Consider the following 23,083-nt stretch of genomic DNA (forward strand, 5'->3'; position numbering starts at 1 on the left):
TCAGACAGCTCCAAGAAAAGTGTAGAGAACAAAACAAAGGACTCTACATCACCTTTGTTGACCTCACCAAAGCCTTCGACACCGTGAGCAGGAAAGGGCTTTGGCAAATACTAGAGCGCATCGGATGTCCCCCAAAGTTCCTCAACATGATTATCCAACTGCACGAAAACCAACAAGGTCGGGTCAGATACAGCAATGAGCTCTCTGAACCCTTCTCCATTAACAATGGCGTGAAGCAAGGCTGTGTTCTCGCACCAACCCTCTTTTCAATCTTCTTCAGCATGATGCTGAACCAAGCCATGAAAGACCCCAACAATGAAGACGCTGTTTACATCCGGTACCGCACGGATGGCAGTCTCTTCAATCTGAGGCGCCTGCAAGCTCACACCAAGACACAAGAGAAACTTGTCCGTGAACTACTCTTTGCAGATGATGCCGCTTTAGTTGCCCATTCAGAGCCAGCTCTTCAGCGCTTGACGTCCTGCTTTGCGGAAACTGCCAAAATGTTTGGCCTGGAAGTCAGCCTGAAGAAAACTGAGGTCCTCCATCAGCCAGCTCCCCACCATGACTACCAGCCCCCCCACATCTCCATCGGGCACACAAAACTCAAAACGGTCAACCAGTTTACCTATCTCGGCTGCACCATTTCATCAGATGCAAGGATCGACAATGAGATAGACAACAGACTCGCCAAGGCAAATAGCGCCTTTGGAAGACTACACAAAAGAGTCTGGAAAAACAACCAACTGAAAAACCTCACAAAGATAAGCGTATACAGAGCCGTTGTCATACCCACACTCCTGTTCGGCTCCGAATCATGGGTCCTCTACCGGCACCACCTACGGCTCCTAGAACGCTTCCACCAGCGTTGTCTCCGCTCCATCCTCAACATCCATTGGAGCGCTCACACCCCTAACGTCGAGGTACTCGAGATGGCAGAGGTCGACAGCATCGAGTCCACGCTGCTGAAGATCCAGCTGCGCTGGATGGGTCACGTCTCCAGAATGGAGGACCATCGCCTTCCCAAGATCGTATTATATGGCGAGCTCTCCACTGGCCACCGTGACAGAGGTGCACCAAAGAAAAGGTACAAGGACTGCCTAAAGAAATCTCTTGGTGCCTGCCACATTGACCACCGCCAGTGGGCTGATAACGCCTCAAACCGTGCATCTTGGCGCCTCACAGTTTGGCGGGCAGCAGCCTCCTTTGAAGAAGACCGCAGAGCCCACCTCACTGACAAAAGGCAAAGGAGGAAAAACCCAACACCCAACCCCAACCAACCAATTTTCCCTTGCAACCGCTGCAATCGTGTCTGCCTGTCCCGCATCGGACTGGTCAGCCACAAACGAGCCTGCAGCTGACGTGGACTTTTTACCCCCTCCATAAATCTTCGTCCGCGAAGCCAAGCCAAAGAGGAGAGAAGACATACATGAAATCACATATTACCCTGAAATTCTGTTTCCTGTGGGTGAGGCAGAATTACCACTTACTTATTGGTAGTGCAAAAATACCCAACACATTGTACATATGTAAACTTATAAAAAATGTAAACAATATGTGCAATACAAAGAAGAAAAAAATCTGCTAGCAGGCCTTCTTCGTGATCACATCAACACTGAGGCCCCAGGACAAATCTTCAGAGATGTTGACACCCAAGAATTTGAAGTTCTTAACTAGACAACATACCTAATCGGGCTTTGAAGGACTGTACAGACCAATTGACAGAGGTTTTCAGGGACATCTTCAACACCTCACTACAGCAGTCCATCATTGCCACCATCATCCCAGTACCCAAGAGACCAACAATAACAGTCCACAATGACTACTGCTCTGTGCCATTGACCTCTACCCTTATGAAATGCTTCGAGTGTCTGGTGATGGAATGCATCAAAGCACACCTACCAGAGACTTTTCAATTCACCATGGAAGAAACTGTTCCACAGGCGATGCTCTAACCTGTCGTTTCACTCCGTCCTGGCTAACCTGGAGAACAACATCTTATATGCCAGGCTGCTGATAGGAACATAGGAAGTAGGAACAGGAGTAGGCCAAAAATGGCCCATCGAGCCATTCAATACGATCATGGCTGATCTAATTTATGACCTAACTCCACCTACCTGCCTTCTCCCCATATCCCCTAATTCCTCTATCATGTAAAAATTTATCTAACCGAATTTTAAATATGTTTAATGAGGCAGCCTCAACCTGGTTAGAGAATTCCAAACATTCACTACTCTCTGGGAAAAACTATTTTTCCTCATCTCTGTCCTAAATCTACTCCCCCGAATCTTGAGACTGTGTCCTCTCATTTTAGTTTCCCCGGCCAGCTCAAAAAACCTTCCTACATCTATCCTATCCATACCCTTCATAATCCTATATGTTTCTATAAAATCTCCTCTCATTCTTCTGAACTCGAGCGAATACAATCCTAGATGATTTAATCTTTCATCATAAGTCAACCCCTTCATCCCAGGGATCAACCTAGTAAACCTCCTCTGGACCGTCTCCAAAGCCAGTATATCCTTCCTCAAATATGGAGACCAGACCTGGACACAGTACTCCAGGCGTGGTCTCACCAGTACCTTATACAGTTGCAACATCACCTCCCTACTCCTGAATTCAATTCCTCTAGCGATGAAGGCCAACATTCCATTTGCCTTCTTAATAACCTGCTGCACCTGCAACCTAACTTTTTGTGATTCATGCACAAGTACTCCCAAGTCCCTCTGCACAACAGCATGCTGTAGTTTTTCACCCTTTAAATAATATTCAGCTCTTTTATTTTTCTTGCCAAAGTGGATAACCTCACACTTATTATCATTGTACTCCATCTGCTAGACTTTTGCCCACTCAACCAGCTTAACTGTATCCCTCTGCAGACTCTCCACATCCTCATTACAATTTGCTCTTCCACTCAATTTGATGTCATCCGCAAACTTGGCTACACCACATTTTGTCCCCTCCTCCAAGTCATCAGTTGTGGGCCTAACACTGACCCCTGCGGCATCCCACTTACCACTCTCTGCCAACCTGAAAAACTCCCATTTATCCCGACTCTCTGCCTCCTGTCAGACAACCAATTTTCAATCCAGGCCAATATACTTCCCCTGTAACTTACTGATAAGTCTCTTGTGCGGCACCTTATCAAACGCTTTCTGGAAATCCAAATATACAACATCAACCTGTTCCCCTCTATCCACCGCACCCATTATATCCTCAAAGAATCCTAACAAGTTTGTCAAACGATCTTCCCTTTCTAAAACCATGCTGTGTCTGCCTGATTGAACCCTTACATTCCAAAAGTTTTACTATTTCATCTTTAATGACGGCTTCAAGCATTTTTCCAACTACTGACATCAAGCTAATTGGCCGATAATTTCCAGTCTTCTGCCTACATCCCTTCTTAAAAAGTGGCGTGACATTTGCTGTCTTCCAGTCTGCCGGGACCTGCCCAGAATCCAAGGAATTTTGGTATATGACCACCAATGCATCAACTATAACTTCTGCCATTTCCTTCAGAACCCTTGGATGCATATCATCAGGGCCAGGTGATTTGTCTGGCTTTAGTCCCATTAGTTTCTCCATCACTACTTCCTTTGTACAACTATTTTATCAAGGCCCTCCCCAACATTCGCATCCTTAACTCCGCACTTGGGCATGCTGGACGTGTCTTCCACCGTGAAGACTGACACAAAATATTTGTTTAATGCCTTGGCCATTTCCTCATTTTTTGCTACCAGTTTTCCTTTCTCATCCTCCAAGGATCCTATGTTAACTCTGGCCACCCTCTTCAGTTTTATATATTTATAAAATTTTTTGCTTTCTGCTTTTATATTTTGTGCCAATTTACTTTCATAATCCTTTTTCCCATTTCTTATTACCCGCTTTGTAACCCCTTGTTGTCTCTTAAAGTTTTCCCAATCTTCCAGTTTCCCACTGCTCTTTGCAGCTTTGTACACCTGCGCCTTCAATTTTATACTCTCCTTTATTTCCTTTGTTAACCACGGTTGATTTTTCCCTCTCTTGCTGCCCTTTTTCCTGACTGGAATATATTTTTGTTGAGCATTACAAAATATTTCTTTGAAAAGCTTCCACTGTTCCTCAATTGTTTCATCAATTAGCCTGTGCTCCCAGTCCACTCTGCCCAATTCCTCCCTCATCCTATGGTAGTCACCCCTGTTTAAGCATAATATATTAGTTTTAGATCTAACTATTTCTCCTTCCATCTGAATGAGAAATTCAATCATACTATGATCGCTATTTCCCAGATGGTCTCTGACTATTACATCATTTACTCTACCTATCTCATTGCACAAAACTAGATCCAGGAGAGCATTTTCTCTAGTGGGTTCCTTAACATGCTGCTCAAGAAAGCTATCGTGGATGGATTCTATGAAGTCCTCTTCCAGACTCCCACGACCAACTTGATTTTCCCAATCTATGTGGAAGTTAAAGTCCCCCATGACTACTGCTGTATCATTATTACATGGCCTCACTTATCTTTCTATTTATTTCCTGTGCCACTAAACTATTGTTATTTGGTGGACGATAGATAACACCCACCAATAATTTTTTTCCCTTTGTTATTTATCTCTACCCAAATGGACTCAATATTATGCTCTTTAGATCTTATATCATTCCTCACTACTGCCTGGAGCTCATCTTTTATTAAGAGTGCAACTCCACCTCCCTTACCATCCTGTCTATCTCTTTGCACCACCTGATACCCTTGAAAGTTTAATTCCCATTTAGGGTCACCTTGTAGCCATGTTTCCGTGATGGCTACCAAATCATAGGCATGGGTACCGATTTGCGCCTCAAGTTAACTAACCTTATTTCTAATACTGTGGGCATTCAGATAAAGTGCCCTTATGCTCTTTGTCCTTTTAATATCTAGTGACTTCTGTAACCTTTTCTTTTGATTTTTCTGCCCACTATTTTTCTTTGTAATTTTCTTAACACTATCATTGACCCGAAAACTCACTGCACTATCTGATTTTTTACTTTCTCCTCCCAACATTCCTTTTCCTATTTTACTTTTCCTGGCCATTACTTTATCTTCCCTACACTTTTCCCTATCACTCTGGTTCCCATTGACTTCAGCTCAGCATTTAATATAATCATTCCCCAGAGGCTGGTGGAGAAGCTGTCCTCACTGAGACTCACCACTCCTCTCTGTAATTGAATCCTGGACTTCCTAACGGAAAGACCATAATCTGTCTGGGCTGGTAGCAGAATGTCAAGCTCTGTCACGCTGTGCACTGGTGCGCTTCAGGTCTGTGTGCTTAGCTCACTCCTGTTCATGCTACTGACCCACAACTGAATTGCTCCAACAGAGTCATCAAGTTTGCAGATGACACAACACATCAGCAACAATGATGGGTCACACTACAGAGAAGATTGTTACGAACCCAGAGGACCCCAAAACCCAGCAGCAATAGATATTCACCAAGACAAATGGTTACTTAAACAAAAGTTGCTTTTAATTATCTTTGAACATGAAAACAGAATCACACTTTAACTTAAGTAATCTAACTTAACCCCCTTCTAATTCTAAGCGCACGTGTATGTAATGTGTGTGTAAGTTCAGAAAGGTTCTTTGCTTCACAGTCCAGTCTCACTTCTCATTGGTCCAAGTTCATTGGTTTCAGGCAATTCTTATACTATGCACAGAATTTAACATTTATAAAGTTCACCAGGCGTTGGTGCTTGTAAGGTAAATGGTTACCACTCAGGAAGGTTCTGGTCAGTTTTCAGAGAGAGATTTGTTGTTCCAGGACAACCACAACTGATTCCTTTTTAATCAGCCACTCCAATGTCTTGCTAACGAAACTTGTTCCCTTCAGTGTTCTCCAGATGGTAATGTCTTTCTTTCAGGTCACCACAGAGTTCCTTTTTGTTTCACTTATTCCAAATGAACATTAGACAGCCAGTCATCTCCTCTTGCATGAACCACAAGGACTTTGACCAGGCTGTCTTCCAAAATGGGGCTTTCCACAAGCTTGTCCTGTTCTAATTCTAGTTGCTTCTGCTGGCTGTAACACTGTAGAAAGATCTCTGTCTCCCTCTCTCTCTCTCTCTCTCTGAGAGAAAGGCTGTTTGACTTTCTCTGCTTGCAAAACCACATGATCCCCTTAGAACAACAAGTTCCTTCCAGACAGTCTGTGGCTCCAACAAGATCTTTCATCTGTTGCCTTTTGTAAACAACAATCCATTAGTGAAGTCCCTTGGGCACTCTCCAAAGCTCTTGCAGAAGCTGTGGAGCTGACATGTCTAGCATTAGCAGAGCTCCAGTATTTTAAATAAGATCTGTATTGAAGTGTTTGTATCTGACCGTCTCTAACAAACCTTTCCCAATTTATCTCCCAAAAACATATCTATATACTCTGTCATAAGATGTGGAAAATCTCATGAAATGATGCGAGAGTAACAACCTGAGTCTCAACATGGACAAGACAAAGGAGATGATTGTGGACTTCAGGAGGACGATGACCACTCCACGAAACATCAGCAACTCTGTAATAGAGAGAGTGGAGAGCACCAAGTTCCTTGGAGTTCACTTAACTAGTGACCTATTGTGGGCACTCAACATCTCCTCACTTGTCAGGAAGGTGTAACAGTGATTGCACTTCCTGAGAAGATTGATGGGGCAAGGCTACCGACCACCATTATGTCAACCTTCTGTAAGAGTTCTCTCAAGAACATCCTGGCCAGCTGCATCACAGTGTAGTATGGTTGCTTCAGAGAAATGGATCAGAGGTCAATCCACAGGATTATAAAAGTGGCAGAGAGAATCACTGGAGTCTTCCCCCCACCCCTCCCCCCCCCACCCTCATCATGATCTGCTGGGATCATTGTCTGAAGAAACCGTGCAAAATCATTGAGGACCCCTCTACCCTGCAGACAGCATCTTTCAGTTGCTCCTGTTGGGGAAGAGATACAGGGGTATCAGAGCCAGCACCACCAGGCTGAGGAACAGCTTTTTCCCATGCCGTAAGAATGTAGAACGACCAAAGGAACTGCTCACACTAACCACCCGAGACTCTCATTTGTACAAAACAAAACCTATTTATTTATTTATTTATTTGTATAGATAAAATACTTGTCCTGCATATGTATTGTTTGTCTGTATGTGTGTTATGCCCGGTTGTGTGTCTGCATGTTTTTCACTGAGGACCGGAGAACTTTGTTTCATCAGGTTATATTTGTACAATCAGTTGACAGTAAATTTGACTTGACTTTCCACTGCTGATCCCTCGATGAGGACCAGTTTGTGTTCTGATTTTTCCCCTTCCTGAAGTCCAAATCTGCTACTTGGTTTTCCTAATGTTGAGTTCAGGTTTATTGTGACACCACTCACTTAGCTTATCTATTTCCCTTCTGTACACTTCCTTATTGCCACCTGTGATTCTGTGGACAACCATAGTGTCGTTGGTGTAGAGTGAGTCAAGCAGTTGGCTAAAAATGTATTCGTGAGGTGCGCCCATGTTAATTGTCAGTGAGGAGACCTAGTTTCTGATTCATACTGTCTGGTCTTTCAATGAGGAAGTCAGAATCCAGTTGCAAAGAGGAATGCAGAGGCCCAAGTTTTGCAGCTTGTTGACCAGCACTGAGAGTAAGATGGTGTTGGAAGCTGAGCTGCAGTCAATGAAGAGTAGGCTGTGATGTACATGTTGCTGTTGTCTAGGTGATCCAGAGATCAGTGGAGAGCCAGTGATATTGCATATGCTATGGCATAATTTGTGACTGTACACGAATTTCAGTGTGTCCAGATCTTTTTTAAAAATTTTAATTTTGATTTTTTTTTTCAAAAACATAACATAATAAAATTTACAAAGCAGTAACAAAAAAAAACAGACCTTTCCCCCTTCAATACATATGAATCTGCACACCATCAGAGCTTACATATATTTTAAATATATATATAGAATACAAATGGGAAAAACAATGTTGAAATATATAATAGTTGCATTTATAGTCCTTTTTCTTTTTTTTATTACTGTATTTAGGCCCCTATGTGGTCCAGGAATGGCTGTCAGATCCTTACAAAAGTGCCATATTTATTCTTTATATGTGATTTTTTTTCCATAGGTATACAGCTGTTCATTTCCGCAGTCCAGCCTGCTATAAGTAGAGGGGAGTCACTTCCAAGTGATCGCAATACATTTTGTTTTGCTACCACCAGTGCTATTTTTATAAATTAGATTTGATATTTATTCAATTTGTTGCTTTTTTTCCATAAAATTACCTGGTAGATATAGCTCTGGGTCACCTATGAAGGCCACTCCTGTAATCCTGGTTAATTTTTCGGTGATGTCTTGCCAAAATGGCCTCACCTTCATGCAAGTAGCATGTGAAAAAAGGTCCTGTCTCAGTCCCACATCTGAAACACATCTCTGATATTTCTGCTTTTGATCTATGTAATTTTTGTGGGGCACAATATAATTGGTGTAAAAAAAAATTGTACTGAATCAGTCCATATCTTGGATTTATAATTTTTTTTTTTTTTTTTTTTTATTTTTCACACCATAAATCACATTAGTCATGATATACACTATTTCTTTTTCACACATATACAGTGACTTTTTCTCCCCCCCCCTTTCCTCCCAAACCACCCCCCCACCCCCCCGTCTCATCCATTTTAGGTATCTTGGATTTATAATTGATGTCATGCTATCCTTACACCAATCTGACCAGCTTCTTTCTGAAATCACCACACCCAAGTTGGGCTTCCATCTTTCTTTTGACCTCTGTAATCCTGGTTTTACACTTATGCTCTGGAGTGCATAGTACATTTTTGTTATAAATTTAGGTATTTTCCCCATCCAGACTGTTTGTTCCATTTCACTAATTTCATGTGGGGTCAGCGTTGGTCCCCATCTTTCTCTTAAGAACGATCTAAGCTGGAGAAAACAGAAGAAGGTCTCACTGGCCACTCTGTATTTGTGTTTTAATTGTTCGAAGGACAGTCATTATCTTATGTCTTTGTCATACCACACAGTGGAGCTTTTATTAATAACCTTACTTTTTTTTTCCTATACATTCATTAATTTCTTGCCACATTTTTTATCATATGTATTAGTTTGGGATTATCTGTCTTTTTTTCTAGTGATTTGACACTCCATTTATAGATAAAATCTTTTTCTTCCTTCTCCTCCACTGAGTACATTCCCATCTGAATCCAAAAAGGGGTGGGGGGGGTGGGATTGTTGTCTTCAATGAAGAAAGCTGCAAGAAATCTAGCCTGTGCAGCTAAGTAGTATTTTTTTTAAATTTGGAAGTCCTCCCAGCCAATAGTCCCATGTAATTTTTTTCCAGTGTGATTCTTGGTTCCTTATTATTCCATAGGAACTGTCTAATATGATTGTTTGGTAGTTTTAAAGAAGTTTTTAGGTAACAGAATAGGCAGTGATTGAAAAACAATACTGCAGTCTTGGCATCACTTACATTTTGACGCAATTAACCCCTCGCAATAAAGTAATCAGTAAGTCTCTCCATTTCTGCAGGTCCATTTCTATCTTACCAAGAAGAGGAATAAATTTAGTTTATACAGATTTTGTAAGTTGTTGTCATTTTCTATTCCAAGATATTTTATTCCACCTGTCTTCCTTTTAAATTTACTTCCTTTTGGTATCTTCCATACTCAAAAGTGGTTAATGGCATTATCTACCATTTATCCATATTTATTTTATAGTCTGATATTCTTCCATATTTTTCTAGTGTTCCTTATAATTTTTCCAAAGATTTAGCCAGGCCTGATAGATATAGTAGCACATCGTCAGCAAATAGACTAATTTTATATTCCTCTTGTCCAACTTTGAAATCCTTTATATTCAGATCCCTTCTTATTATCTCCGCCAGTGGTTCAATCTCTAGTTTATGGTATAAAGTTTTTATCTAGTTTATAAATGTTCTGCCTTTGCCAAATTTTTCCAGTGTTTTAAATAGAAAGAGCCATTCCAAATGGTCAAATATTTTTCTGCGTCCAGGGAGACTGTAATACTTGGATTCCATTCGAATTTTGCCATGTGTATTATGTTAAATAATCTTTCTAGACTATTTGAGGAATGTCTTTCTTTAACAAATTCTGCTTGATTTGTATGTATCAATTTTGGTAAATATTGTCCTAACCTATTAGCCATGCTCTTGCTAGTATCTTGTAATCAGCATTTAACAGGGCAAAGTTTTTAATGGTACCATTTTTTTGATAACACTAATAATCACAGTTGAGAATGATTCCAGGAGGGTCTGTGTTTCTGCTGCTTGGTCCAGAACATCCATTAACAGGGGCGTTAATAGTCCTTTAAATTGTCTGTAAAACTCAGGTGGCAATCCATCCTCCCCAGGTAATTTATTAGCCTGTAGGGTACCCAGGGCCTTTTCAATTTCTTCCCTTGTAAAGGGAGTGACTAGTTCTATCCGTTCTCTCTCCTAGTTTTGGAAGTTCAACATTCAACAGGAATTCTTCCATTTAATTCTCATCTCCTAGTAATTCTGATTTGTATAATGTTGTGTAATATTGTCTACAGATGTCATTGATTTCCTTTTGTTCATATGCTAGTGTCTGTCTCTTTTTTTATAGCATTTATCAATCTTGATGTCTCCTCTGCTTTAATCTGCCAAGATAAAACTTTTTCTGCCTGTTCACCTAACTCATAGTATTGTTTAGTTTTTAATATAGTTTTTTTCTGTTCTATATGTTTACATTGTATCTTATATCTTAGCTTTTTATTCTCCAGTAATTTTTATTCTTCCTGTAGTTCTGTTCTTTGATTTTTTTAATATATATATTTCTATAATATCTTTCTCCAAACTTCTGCCATATATTCTCTCTTAAGATTCTTTGTATAGAATATATTTTGTCCCCTCAAATATGCTTTGAGCGTGCCCCATATCAAAAACTTATTGTTAGTAGATGGTTGATTCGTTTCACAAAATATTTCTATCTGTCTCTTTATAAATTTGCAGCAGTCTATTATTTTATGTAGTGTGGTATTAAGACACCAATCTGTATACATTTTCTTGCTTTTACATTATTGTTAGTAGTGAGTGGTCTGATAGTATTCTGTTTTTATCATTTTACTTTTTAACTGGACAGACATTAAAAATAAGTCAATCCTTATATGTGAATCATGCACCCTTGAGTAAAAGGCGTAGTCTCTCTCTGTGGGATTTAATTGCTTCATATATCGATGATTTAGATCCTTCATATTTGAAGTAGTGGTTTTTGTTGCTTTTGCTCTCATTACTGTTCTTGTAGATTTATCTAGTATTGGGTCCAAGCAAAAATTAAAATTTCCTCCAACCAATATATTTTGCCTTTCCTCTGCTGTTTTTATGAAGATATCCTTCATAAAGGCTTGATTATCATAACTTGGAGCATAAATATTCATAAATGGCCATGCTTCTCCATAAATTTTACAATGTGCCATTACATACCTTTTGGCTCGATCAGTCGAGGTGTCTTCTATTAATACTGGTTTATTTTTATTATTAGAATCTCTACCCCTCTTGCCTTTGAACGAAAGGAAAACAATATAATTTGTCCCACCCATCCTCTTTTTTAAATTTATCATGTTCCAATTTGGTAAGATGCGTTTCCTGCAAAAAGATTATGGCTGCTTTTAATGTCTTTTGGTATGCCAACACTCTTTTCCTCTTCACCAATCCATTACGCACGCACGCACCCACACACACCCACCCTAGAAAAGCCCGCAGAATCCTCGGAAAAAGAAAAATCCCTCCCTTTAGCACCATCTTTTAAAAACACTCCTCTCCTGGTGCAATTTTCTCCTTAAATCTGAGTTGACCCTGCAGATTTCTTCATCACTTTCCTTTCTTTCCAGAACTCTCCATGTAAATTACAATGATTTTTCTTTTAGCAGTAAAAACAAGACGGTTGAGTATGACTAAATATTAATTTAAAAAGATGCGTCTTTCAGTTAGTCCCGTTTTAAAAGGGTCTTTTCAGTCTTCTCATCTGGTCACTTTAATCTTTTCATAGCTTTCTTAAAAATTCTTCCATTTCTTTGTTCTTGAAAATTTGTCGATTACTTTCTGAGACATCCATCCTTAGCATCGCTGGGAAAATCATTGAATATTTAAAGTTTTTAGATCATAGTTATCTATTTACTTCATCAAATTCCTTTCTTTGTTTGCCCAAGGCAGGGCTAAAGTCCTGAAAATACATTACTTTTGCATTATCCACCACGAATGGGCCATTGTTATTTTTTTATTGTTCATATGCTGCTCCCAAGATTGCATCCCTCTCTTGGTAATTTAAAAGTCTTACCAGGACAGGACTATTCACCGGTTCTTCTGGGTCCGAGGGTCTAGTGAGCCCTTTCAATTTGCAATATTGCATTTAATTTGTTTTGTCCCAGCATTTGTGGAATCTATGTTTTAAAGAAGCTCACCGGGTCTTCCCCTTCGATTCCTTCTTACATTGTTATGTCTGCTGAAATTTTCCATATGATCAATCTTGTCCATCAATCCTTTTCTGTCTATGTCCCATGTTTTTGCTTTTTCTTCTAGAGCCTTTAGCGTGTCTTTTGTTTTGTCCAGCTCCACCTCCACTTGAGTCATTCGTTCTGTTAAATCTTCCATGATTTCTTTACTTTCCAATATCTTTTCCGATAAGTCTCTTATTGCTGATTCAACACTTGTGAAACGAGTGCACAAAGTTTCCATCTTGATCAGGATGGCGGTTATATCTTGGGCCGCCCCCTCAGTTCTGCTGAGTTCACTCAGCCCCTCTGAGTTCACTCCTCATTGGGCTTCCACTCGATGTTCCTGGCTGAGCTTCTTCAGTTTCTGTTTTTGGTTGCCTTGGTTGTTTAGTACTAGTCTTATTCATTTTTGACAATAAAATTCTGGATTCTGAGCTTTCAAACTGTCTTTTTAATACTTTTTTTTATGGAAAGCTCTGTCAAAACACCTGCTCAGATCCTCAGCATGGCCACGCCCCCAGTGTGTCCAGATCTTTACTGAGGTATGAGTTAATTCTGGCCATGTCCAACCTCTCAAAGCATTTCATCATAGCAGATGTAAGTGCTACTGGGCGAGTCATTGAGGCAGCTCATTCTGCTCTTCTTGAGAACTAGTATGATTGAAGCAGGTGAGAATCTCCAACTGTGGCAATGAAAGATTGATAACATGTGTGAACACTCCAGCAAGTTGCCTGCCAGAAGTAGAAGTACAGCCAGGTGATCAAACTTGTCAAAGTGTGGACGCGGGGTGGCTTGGGAGGCATTGTTCATGCTGGTGTAGCAGTGGTCAAGTATGTTGATTCCTCTGGTTTCACAGGTAATGTGTTAGTGGTAGAGACTTCTTCAGGTTAGCCTGGTTGAAGGTCTCTACAATGATTGGGAAAGCATCAGCATGTTTTCTCCCATGTCCTGCTGATCACAGTGCTCAGCCCCTCCAATGCTACCCTGATGTTAGCCTTAGGCGGAATGTATACTGTGACCAGGATGACGGCAGTGAACTCCCTTGGCAAATAGAATGGGCGATACTTGATCACCAGATATTCCTTGTCGGGGAAGCAGGAGGGGGACATGACCATCACATTTGTGCACCACGATGATGATGCAAATGTTGCCTCCTCTGTTTTTTCCTGGTCAGCACAGTGGAGGGTGAAGCCCTTGGGCTGTAGCGCTTCCTTCAGCAGATGTCCCCACCTTCGCCCTCCCTTTCCCACTGCTACCTCCCCATTTTTTCCTTGCCTTACCTTTGTCTGCTTTCATCATTCTTTGTTTTCCAACTCCATCCCATGCAGATCTATCTGTAATCATCGTTCACCCTTCCCTCGGCCCACCTATCACCCACTGACCCTTCACCTCCCTCTCCCTTTAAACTGTCCGTCTCCCCACACCTTTTAGTTCTTAAGCAGGATGTCAATGGAAAGCGTCAAATCTTCGTGCTTGTCCTGGCTAGTTATATAATTTATCCTTTCACTGCAGGTGACATTAAATTGAAGCAGTTGAGAAGGTGAGAAATGCAATCAATTTTTGTTTAGCATGCAATATAGGAAAATTATTTTTAACTATGAAGGAAATATCAACTGAACTGGTGCAGGGAAAATAGATGATAAATGGAAGAATGCCAAGATCTATGCTGCTGTTTTCCTCATGAGCAAGTGTAATTATTAATCATCTTTTTGGACTAATCAGAAGATATGTTGGGGTCCAGGTATCAAATTGCAAATCTCAAACCTGAGGTACCATTATGCAACAGGAAGAAAATAAATTAGCAAAAGGGTTGGTGCATTTTGTTGTAGTTGAGTACAATGGTGAATTCATTGAAGATTCATTTCAATTCTAAAATCTCAGTTCAAGGGTATTGTTTTCTAAATTTATTTCTGAGAAAAATTCAATGAAATTTAAAAATAATGCAAATAATTGGAAAGATAATATTTTGTTTTAACAGTTCTGATCTAGTCACCTCTCTTCACAAGGTTAATAACTAACTAATCCATGGAAGTTCTGTCTTACAAAATTGCATTTCAAAAGTTAATAAAGTCCTTGAAACCACTTGCTAACATCTAAGCGCTAAAGAAAGTGCATTTTACTTATTCAAATATAGAAGGTGTGATCCAATATCTCAAATGCTGTGCATTCACCATCTTTGGGAAAAGGCAAGAAAAAAATTGAATGGAAAATAAGGAAAAATAATAATGAATTGATTAAAACTTTAAAAGAAGGACTAAGATGTAGAGATTAAAGAAATTTTCACTGTCTTTATTTCTGGTAAACTGTTTAATCAGTCTATAAAATACATAGAATGCAAATAAGTTTTTATTTGGGAGGATAAAAAAAATGACAGTTACAAGTAAAAAGATTAATGCATTGGGGTGTTTGCTGATTTATGGCAGCTGTCACAGTACTTTACTGCATTCATATAGTATTCCTAACCGGGCAGTGATGGCTGGCTAGTTGCAAGTCTAAATGCTAAAAGTAGCACAATAAATTCATGCACATTTACATGCTGGGCCACTTTTGTTTGTCAAAAATACAGAAAAGCTTGGAATAAAGTCCAAATACTTTGGACTGCGCAAATGAGACGCCAACTAATTATTCCACACAATGGGGTAATCCGTATTCTTTCGTGATACATGCTGAATTCATTTAAACAATAAACTTATATTGATGATAAATGAGGAGAATTAGTTTTCACTTCTAGATTCTAATTGAATGACTGATTATATTTTCATAAAAGTTGTTGATGAGTTTCTGAGGTTAATGTTTCATATATACAGTATTTTCATAAGTTTAAATGTTTAGCAAGAGTCAAATTAAGAAAAACTCAGTACAGTCAACAATTGGTGGGGAGAAAACAAATTTCCCGCTTATAGTCATTGCAAAGGACCAAATGCACTGCTGGGGAAGACGTTTATCTGATGCCATTGTGTATCCTTGGTTACATGAAATATAGAAAGGGAAATGCATCTATTCTTTATACAGTTCCTGCTAATGTAAAAGGAAGCATTTTATTTTATTTTTCATTTCCTTATGATCCACCTCTCTCCCTCTTCTATTCAGAAATTTGGGCAAAGAAATCCATATTTAAGGTGTATCACAATACTTAAAAGCCTAGACCTGCTGCTCAGTTGAAAGTATCCAACATCATAAAGAACCTTTCAGCATCAAATGAACTACATATTATATTTTAGTGGCTTTTGACTTCAATCAGCTGAAGATATTTGATTTTCATCATATGATCTTGCATCATTAGCTGGCAGGAAAGATTTCAACTAGTTCCTGTTTATATCAACATTTTATAATCTGTTCTTTTAAATCCACAATTACAATTTCTGTATAATTAAACTGTGAACATCTTTTAGCATAATTTAACTCTGGAAACATTTTATTTTGCATGAGATGCTGAATATGGCAATCTTGAATGGCAATTAAGTTGTAGCATAGAATATATGTCCTAACATATAGCTGACAGTGGATAATAGAAGATATATGTTTGCAAAATCCAAGGATGTTTGCCTTTCTGTGTGTTTCCTTTCATCTGACTGTTTTGCTTGCTTGTTTTTTTTAATTAAAGAGTGGGATTTTTTTTGTTGGTCTTGCATTTTAGTTTAATTAGTATTCAGTAAAGTCTTTATCCTGAATAAACAATCTTCTTTGTCCTATTTAAAGTAGATCAATTCAGTTTGACTTGTAGAAGGATCCTATTAAGATAAAATAGAACAATTACATTAATTTTCTAAGACTCATTAAATGTTCGTTAATGACGTCATTTACACAGATGTCCTGTAGTCAGTCAACATTCTTTATTTAGAATCCATGGAGATTTAATAGTGTGTAAACGATAAGTATTGCATATATATTTTTAAAAATAATTACTGGTTACAGAATTACAATGTAGAACATGCACTGTTGGAAACTGCTGTAAAAGGATGAACCAAAACATTAATTTGTGATATTTTTATCATCTTGAGAGAAAATGCATTTATAGAAATTATTACCACCAGAAACAAATTCAGCGAATGACTGTTACCAAAGCTTAGATTTCTAATATTCTCGGGATTGTGATGGGTAGTTTAGTGACCTATTGTTTACTATAATAGTTGCAGGATCAGTGTAAATATGAAGACAAAAGAAGAATGATGTAATGATCTGCAAATTTTAATTGGGCAATTAGGTTTGTTGGTTAACTAAAATATAAAATTGAATATAGAATAAAAACAGAAAAATAATATGCTCCTTCTGCGCAAATAACTGATGGAAATCTTATTTTATCATAAGTGCAGTTCATTATGCCCTCAGAATAGCATTGGTATGTCTGAGAATGTTAAGGATGTAGTCTCCCATTTAGAATAGTACTCAAAGTTGTACATAAATGGATAAGGTCCATACATGAAAGACCCATATTCTGGGTGCAATCAGCAACTTTTCCAGCACTGCAAACCATCTCCATTTAAGTAAAATAAGTATTGTCCTCTTTGAATATATTTGATTTATGATCATTGTATTATATTATTCATATTTATATGGATTTGAGGTAGTGTAAAGAAAGGTGCTGTTGCTTTTCATCAAAATCCACAGACTATAAAAAATAAATAAGTAATAGTAGTATGATTTTAAAATTTGGGGGCCTTATTAAGGTAATAAAAGTATATCTGAATAAGGTAATGATGAGCAAATAGTCTCTCTGATAAAATCATGAAATGTTATTGCACAGGAATCCTCATCTTTGTGTGATGAGAAAATAAAAGAAAATGAGATGACAGGACATCAGAACAGAGTAAATGCTAATAAGAACATGTTCCCCTTTTCCTTACTTTTGCACAGAAAAATCTACAAATTAAAGTTTTTCTCATTATAGGGAAGCGTTGTATTAGCACGAAATTAAAAGAATCAGTTAAATAAAAAGTGTACAGAACACTTGGTGACTGATAACAGTCCCTTCCAATGCCTTCCAATGATTTTTATGTGTATATTTTAATAGTTTGGGTGACAGAAGAAACTTGTCTTCATTGTATTACATATTAGGAGGATCAATATGTTTTACAACTCAATACAGGTAGTCCTCAACTTACAATGGGGTTACGTTCCAGCATTCGTATCACAAGTCGAAAATTGTAAGTCGAAAAAAAGCAGTGTGATCAGTATGGGGTCCAAGATGGGGCTGTCAGGAGAGAGCGGGGCAGTGAGATCAGTGTGGGGACTGAAACAGTGCCTAGTCAAAATTTGAAATACAGTTATGGATTCAAACCATCGTAACTTTGAAAAGTCATAAGTTGGACCATCGTAAGTTGAGGACTATCTGTATTGTTAAGACTTTTTACGGCTTATGGTAAACGTTGTGCATTATGGTGCATTATGACAGTTCACTTTATAAAGTGGTTGTCAAGATAGCTAATTCTTCGTAGTTTCTCTGCTTTATTGGTGTGGGGGGTGGGGTTTGTGACTTTTGAACACTTTTGTTCATATATCCAAGCTTCATTATATTTTCTGTTGGTAAACTGTTTATTAATTTTTTTTTCTTAAAACCAGTGGAGGAATGACAATATTCTAGATCTATTAGAAGAAATCAAGTTGTCATGTTGACCCAATGGAATTCAGATGCTACAACATGGAGCAAAAAACAAGGGGGTGGAGAATTGGATAAGCAAGTTTGCGGATGATACAAAGATTGGTGGTGTTGTGGACAGTGAGGAAGATTACCGTAGATTAAAAGGTGATTTAGGAAGGCTGGAGGTGTGGGCTGAGAAATGGCTGATGGAATTTAATACAGATAAGTGTGAGGTGTTACATTTTGGAAAGGCAAATCTAAATAGGTCATATGCATTAAATGGTAGGCTATTGAGATGTGCAGAGCAACAAAGGGATTTAGGAGTTGTGGTAAATAGTACCCTCAAGGCTGATACTCAGGTAGATGGTGTGGTGAAGAAGGCATTTGGAATGTTGTGTTGGCCTTCATAAATCGGAGTATTGAATTCAAGAGTAGAGAGGTTATGATGAAATTGTACAAGGCATTGGTGAGGCCAAATTTGGAGAACTGTGTACAGTTTTGGTCACCAAATTATAGGAAAGATATAAACAAAATAGAGAGAGTGCAGAGAAGGTTCATGAGAATGTTGACAGGATTTCAAGGTTTGAGTTACAGGGAAAGGTTGTGCAGACTGGGGCTTTTTTCTCTGGAGCGTAGAAGATTGAGAGGGGACTTGATAGAGGTGTTTAAGATTTTAAAAGGGATAGACAGAGTAAACGTGGATAGGCTTTTTCATTTAAGAGTGGGGGAGATTCAAACTAGAGGGCATGGTTTAAGATTGAAGGGGGAAAATTATAAGGGGAACATGAGGGGAAATTTCTTTACGCAGAGGGTGGTAGGGATGTGGAATGAGCTTCCGGCAGACGTGGTTAAGGCGGGATCATTGGTTACATTTAAGGAAAGACTTGATAGTTACATGGAGAGGAGAGGACTGGAAGGGTATGGACCGGGTGCTGGTCAGTGGGACTAGGAGGGTGGGGATTTGTTACGGCATGGACTAGTAGGGCCGAACTGGCCTGTTTTGTGCTGTAAGTGGTTATATGGTTATAAACTGCTCATAATACTCAAGTGGGTAAAGCAGCATCTGTGAAGGCAAAGTAGCGATCAACATTTGGGGACAGTTGAGTGCATGCAAAATTGAAAAGAATTCCCATATGATATGACTTAATTATAGGTAAAGTGGAGATATTTCTGTGAATTATTTTGTAGACTAATAGATGAAATTTGTTTTTTGCAGGAAATGTTCAGTTATCTTTCCACTGAAATAAAGAAGTTGTCCGAAGCTCATGGTGAAAGACTTCTGGGAACCTCAAATAACACCGTGTCTTTAGGTAGATCAGATTTTTTTTTCTCATTCCTGTGTGGAATTATTGTGTCTTCTTGAACTCTATAGAACAAGCAATTCTAAGTATATTTTCTTGCAATAGAAGCCCAATTTATTCAGTAGTTTGGATTGAGCAGACTGGAGAACTGTGTACAGTTTTGGTCACCAAATTATAGGAAAGATATAAACAAAATAGAGAGAGTGCAGAATTTACAATGTAAAGATTAAAAAAGATATTGTATTGGAATTAGCTCAGGAGACTTTCATCATTTTAGTTTAGTTCACTGTCCAGAAACCCAAACTACCCGTAAATATGCGTATATAAAAGTGAAAACTTTATCAAAATTCAAGCTCAAGGTAGGGGGGGGGGTCGCATTATACACGCATATTTACGGCAATGCGAATCGGACTGGCGAGGGGGGAAGAGAGATGGCAATGCAAATCGGGCACGCATTGGGTGGGTGAGGGGGGAGAGAGACAGCAGCGGGAATCGGGCAGGCGAGGGGGGAGAGACACGCCAGTGCGGATTGGGCGGGAGAGGGGGGAGAGAGACGGCAGCGCAAATCGGGCGGGCAAGTGGAGGGGGTCGTATTATACACGTGGGTAAAATTTTTCTCCATTTTTCCCCTCAAAAATGGGGGTCGGATTATACTCAAAATGCATTAAACATGCATATTTACGGTAGACATGCAGAAAAATGATAAGGCAGAAGTGGTGAAACCTTCCCATTTTGAGAATATTATGATGTATAATTTAAATTTGGATCTTTTCCAGTCAGTGGTTATCCATTTTAAGCAAAGTTGGTGAAGAAATGATAGAAGCATGCTAAATAAAGGTATCAACATTGGGAAGGGTAAAGGAGGAGGGTGAATAAAGTACTACAGATGTTAAAAATCGGAAATAAAAGCAACAATTGTTCTACAATATTCATTAGAATGGACATCCATTTTACAGAGTTTACATTTCTTCCTATCAGTAGGGACCTTTAATCAGACTCTTTCAATATATTGTTTCTGGCAGTAGAGGTCACTGTAACATCACTGTGTTTATTCACAGTTCATTTGTAATTCAATATTTTGCTAGAGTGTGAATATTTTGAGCAACACTACTGTTTCCCATGAGTTCTGCGCCATCTTGTTTTCCTGCATTACTTTGTAAGTTATAGCCATTGTTTGTCCAGGTTTTTAACATAACTTGGCAGTGCAAAGATTTAATGGCACCAATATCAGAGTGATTTACAATTATATCCAGAAATATGATATTCTGTTTATGCTGTACATTATTCTACATTAAATCTAGTTTTACAGTAAATCTTTGCTTATTTATTATGATTCTTGCAACAGAATTTCAAGCGTACAATCAATTTGGAGAATTTAGAAAATACCATATATTTTGGCGTATAAGTTGAGTTGTGAAATGCTAAAAATTTTCACAAGGGAGGGTTGACTTATATGCCAGATATACTTTTGAGACATTAAATTCACCAATAAAAAACAGATTGACGTCAATTCGGCATACAAGTTGATGCTAGAAGCACCTCCCCACTGCCAGTGCCGCCACTCCCCGGCACCACTGCCCCACTGGGCGCTGCCAGAACTGCTCCTATCTGGAACCCTGAGGTCACTGTTGCCGCTCCTGCCTGGTAGACCGATGTTCCTGCTCCTGCCTGGAACACAGTATCGCTGCTCCAGCTCCATGGGCTGTCATCTTTGCTGCCAGGTAGGGCAAGGTTTTTTTTTTACAGTGTTGTCACTTGTGATTGAGGTGTTTTTAAAAAAAAAATGTGTTGTTCCTGGGAGGCCTGGACAGCCCATAAAATGGGGATCAACTTGTATGCCTGATATACCATAAAAAAATGGTGGTCGACATATGTTGGTCAACTTATATGCCAAAATATACAATAGTTCTGTATGTTGGCTGAATTCACAATTGGCTTGAAATGTTATGCATGATTGGTGCTCAATACGGCTGATGAGCAAGTGTGTTTAGACACTAAGTCTTTTATTGTTACTTGAACATTTAATCAATATAAAGACATAACTATGCTTTGAAGGTTCAGGTTACAGGAAAATGATTTCTAAAGATTTATTGAACTGGTGACAGACCTGAAAGGTATTGGCATTAGGAAACAAGAAAATAAGTTTCTTCAACATGTTTCTTAGTTTCATATGAAAGTGAAATCAAGACCAAAGGTTCCTTTCGACAACCCCAAAAATCAAGTACAGTGCAACTGAAAATGAGCTTAACCTGGAGGAATATTGCACAGATTTCTGCTTTAGTATCCATTTGAAAATTTGGCTCCTAATGCTTTAATGAGGTTTAATTTGCTTCAACTCATTTGATCTTCCAAATTATGTTAACAGTTCTTCAACATGCAAATTCCAACTGCCTGCAAGTTCTTTTTCTACACTGTTTAATTTAAAGGGCCAACACTCAAAATGCAGTATTTGGCCTCACGGATTACTTTGTTCACAAAGGTCAGGCTCAAGTCATTCAGCTTTCTATCCTCAAAATCATTCCAGGCAACCAATTATGATCTCTGCCACATCTCACCACTGCATTGTGGAAGGCATCTGTATTTCATTGTCAAGGAGAGAAGGCTTATCTAATTCTCTAGCCCCAGAGGCAGGAGGAGTGGACATGAGCATTTTCTGGCATTCTCAGGTTACCCAAAAGTATAGGAGAAATAGGCCACTCAGCCCATCAAGTCTGCTCCACCAATCCATCATGAGCAGTTCAAGATGCAGCAAAGGAGGACAAAGGGATTAATCAAGAGAGCAAAAATAAATTACGAAAGTAAGCTTGCGGCAAATATAAAAACCGACTGCAAAAGCTTTTATAAATATGTCAAGAGGAAAAGATTGGTGAAATCCAGAGTAGATCCTTTGCAGTCAGAATCAGGGGAATATATAATGGGGAATAAGGAAATGGCAGACCAATTAAATTCTTACTTTAGTTCTGTTTTCACAAGAGAGGATACAAATAACCTCCCAAGGATGTTGGGAAACATAGAGACTAATGCAAAGGAGGAACTGAAAGAAATCAGTATCTCTAAGGACATGGTCTTGGGGAAATTGATGTGATTGAAGGCAGATAAATCCCAAGGGCCTGATAATCTACATCCTAGGGTACTCAAGGAAGTGGCCATTCAGATAGCAGATGCTTTAAGAATTATTTTCCAAAACTCGATAGACTCAGGATCAGTACCCATGGATTGGAGGGTAGCTAATGTTACTCCACTATTTAAAAAGGGGGGTAGAGAAAAAGCGGGGAATTATCGGCCGGTGAGCCTTACATCAGTAGTGGGCAAAATGATGGAATCCATTATTAAGGATGTAATAGCGGAGCATATGACAAGCAGAGAAGGGATCGGACGGAGTCAACATGGATATACAAAAGGTAAATCGTGCTTGACAAATCTATTGGAATTCTTTGAGATGGTGACAGGTAAAATAGATGGGGGAGAGCCAGTGGATGTGGTGTACCTGGACTTCCAAAAGGCCTTCGATAAGGTCCCGCATAAACGACTGGCTTCCAAAATCAAAGCTCATGGGATTGGGGGCAAAATATTGATGTGGATTGAGAACTGGCTGGCAGGTAGAAGACAGAGAGTTGGGATAAATGGTTCGTTTTCTGAGTGGCAGGTGGTGACCAGTGGGGTGCCACAGGGATCTGTACTGGGACCCCAGCTGTTCACAATTTACATTAATGATCTGGATGAGGGGATTGGATGTAATATCTCCAAATTTGCAG

The 23,083-nt window shown here is 39.1% G+C and overlaps 1 protein-coding gene across 7 annotated transcripts in view; it reads left to right on the forward strand.

The window, feature by feature from the left end:
- Positions 1–23,083, forward strand: part of sepsecs (Sep (O-phosphoserine) tRNA:Sec (selenocysteine) tRNA synthase) — a 138,921-nt gene that overhangs the window by 90,412 nt on the left and 25,426 nt on the right. For all 7 annotated transcript variants that reach the window (XM_069925039.1, XM_069925040.1, XM_069925044.1 and 4 more), the window contains one exon: positions 19,244–19,337. In XM_069925039.1, the coding sequence (XP_069781140.1) occupies positions 19,244–19,337 (94 nt within the window). The remainder of the gene's footprint in view (positions 1–19,243; positions 19,338–23,083) is intronic.

The sequence above is a fragment of the Narcine bancroftii genome, chromosome 3 (genome assembly GCF_036971445.1).
Source record: "Narcine bancroftii isolate sNarBan1 chromosome 3, sNarBan1.hap1, whole genome shotgun sequence".
NCBI lineage: Eukaryota > Metazoa > Chordata > Chondrichthyes > Torpediniformes > Narcinidae > Narcine > Narcine bancroftii.